This window comes from Halyomorpha halys, unplaced genomic scaffold, assembly GCF_000696795.3.
Source record: "Halyomorpha halys isolate HHAL.00 unplaced genomic scaffold, Hhal_1.1 Scaffold985.1, whole genome shotgun sequence".
NCBI lineage: Eukaryota > Metazoa > Arthropoda > Insecta > Hemiptera > Pentatomidae > Halyomorpha > Halyomorpha halys.
Window position 1 is genome coordinate 20,131 of NW_027106112.1, and position 1,339 is coordinate 21,469.

Below are 1,339 nucleotides of genomic sequence, written 5' to 3' on the forward strand. Positions count from 1 at the left end.
TAATAATCATCTAATCTTGAATTTCTCTAACTAGCACTCGACCATGTTACACAATGCAACAACCAGCATACGAATAGATTATTCATAAAATATAAATAGGAAGGCAGACAATTACTCGCTTCATGTAATTTTTGAAGGACAAAAACAACACTTCAACAGAAAACGGGTGACAAAAGATGACCTCAGAGAAGTTATATATTAGGCCATAGGTTTGTTCTGTTGGTGCAGTCGTATCAAGTCACCCCAACATGCAGGATCATCGGGTTCTTTTCGTACTGTACGCAGTCTTTGCAATCATACTGGTAAGTCCTCGGGTTTTAATAAAAAATAATTACTCCGGTGACATTTTTGTTTTGACAACATTTTTGTTTTGACTGCCGTCAAAATAGCCCTGACGAAGCCCTGCAACGTGGGGCGAAACGTTGGCTCAATAAAATAGTATATTCTACTATTTGAGTTTTTTTGACCGCACCCGGACCATATTCCTTTCATAAAAAGTTTTAAGTTTGATGCCAAGAATTTTTTTTTTTATCTTTATTAAAATTTACAACTGTATATTATATAATACATAATTAGTAAATTTGATCTTAGTTAAAATTGAGTGTTACAGGCGTGCAGAGAAACTACCCATTGGTACCACTCTTATGACATTTTACATTAGTATGTCTCTTGGCCATCTTCTCCAAGAACAATTAGACTGTAGTAATTGTTGTATGCAAGAACTTCGTTTACAAGATAATTAGAAAAAAAAGTTAAACTCATGGCTACATTGTAACATAAGACAATTTTCTACCCAGCCGGATTCGAACTCGGGTCCTAGGAGTTAGTAGCCACGCGCCTTACCTCGGAGCTACCCGCGCTCCCTAAAAAGAGAATTGGGGAGGTAAAATCCTACTGAACAATTTTAAAACCCGAAATATAGGGAAATTAATGATTTTTTAACCGAATTCAAAATTGTGGTGAAGCATTATTCAAAAAGATTTTTTGTCCATCGGCCCTACAGACCTTGTAGGTCTTTGGCCGCCCGAATAAGCCTTCTTCACGCCTGCCAATCTTGGGCTAGTGCTTTCCAGTTTGCTACATCCAGCTCTTTCACATATTGGTTGATTCTGTATATCCATCTGGCTTTTAGCTTCCCATGTGGTATCTTCCCAACTATAATTGTTCTTACTGGAAGATTATTGATTGACCGTGTGTATAGATGAATGGAATATGGTCCGAGTGCGGTAAAAAAAAACTCAAATAGTAGAATTATACTATTTTATTGTGCCAACGTTTCGCCCCACGTTGCAAAAAAAAAAAAAAAACCCACTCCACCACTTTTTCAGTACAGGTCGCT

The 1,339-nt window shown here is 37.1% G+C and overlaps 1 protein-coding gene across 1 annotated transcript in view; it reads left to right on the plus strand.

Moving 5' to 3' along the window:
• Window positions 1-224: 224 nt before the first annotated feature.
• The window catches only part of LOC106687586 (uncharacterized), a 17,262-nt gene continuing 16,147 nt past the window's right edge, over window positions 225-1,339 (plus strand). The window contains exon 1 of the mRNA XM_067053634.1: window positions 225-302. Within this exon, the coding sequence (XP_066909735.1) occupies window positions 249-302 (54 nt within the window). The 5' untranslated portion in view covers window positions 225-248. The remainder of the gene's footprint in view (window positions 303-1,339) is intronic.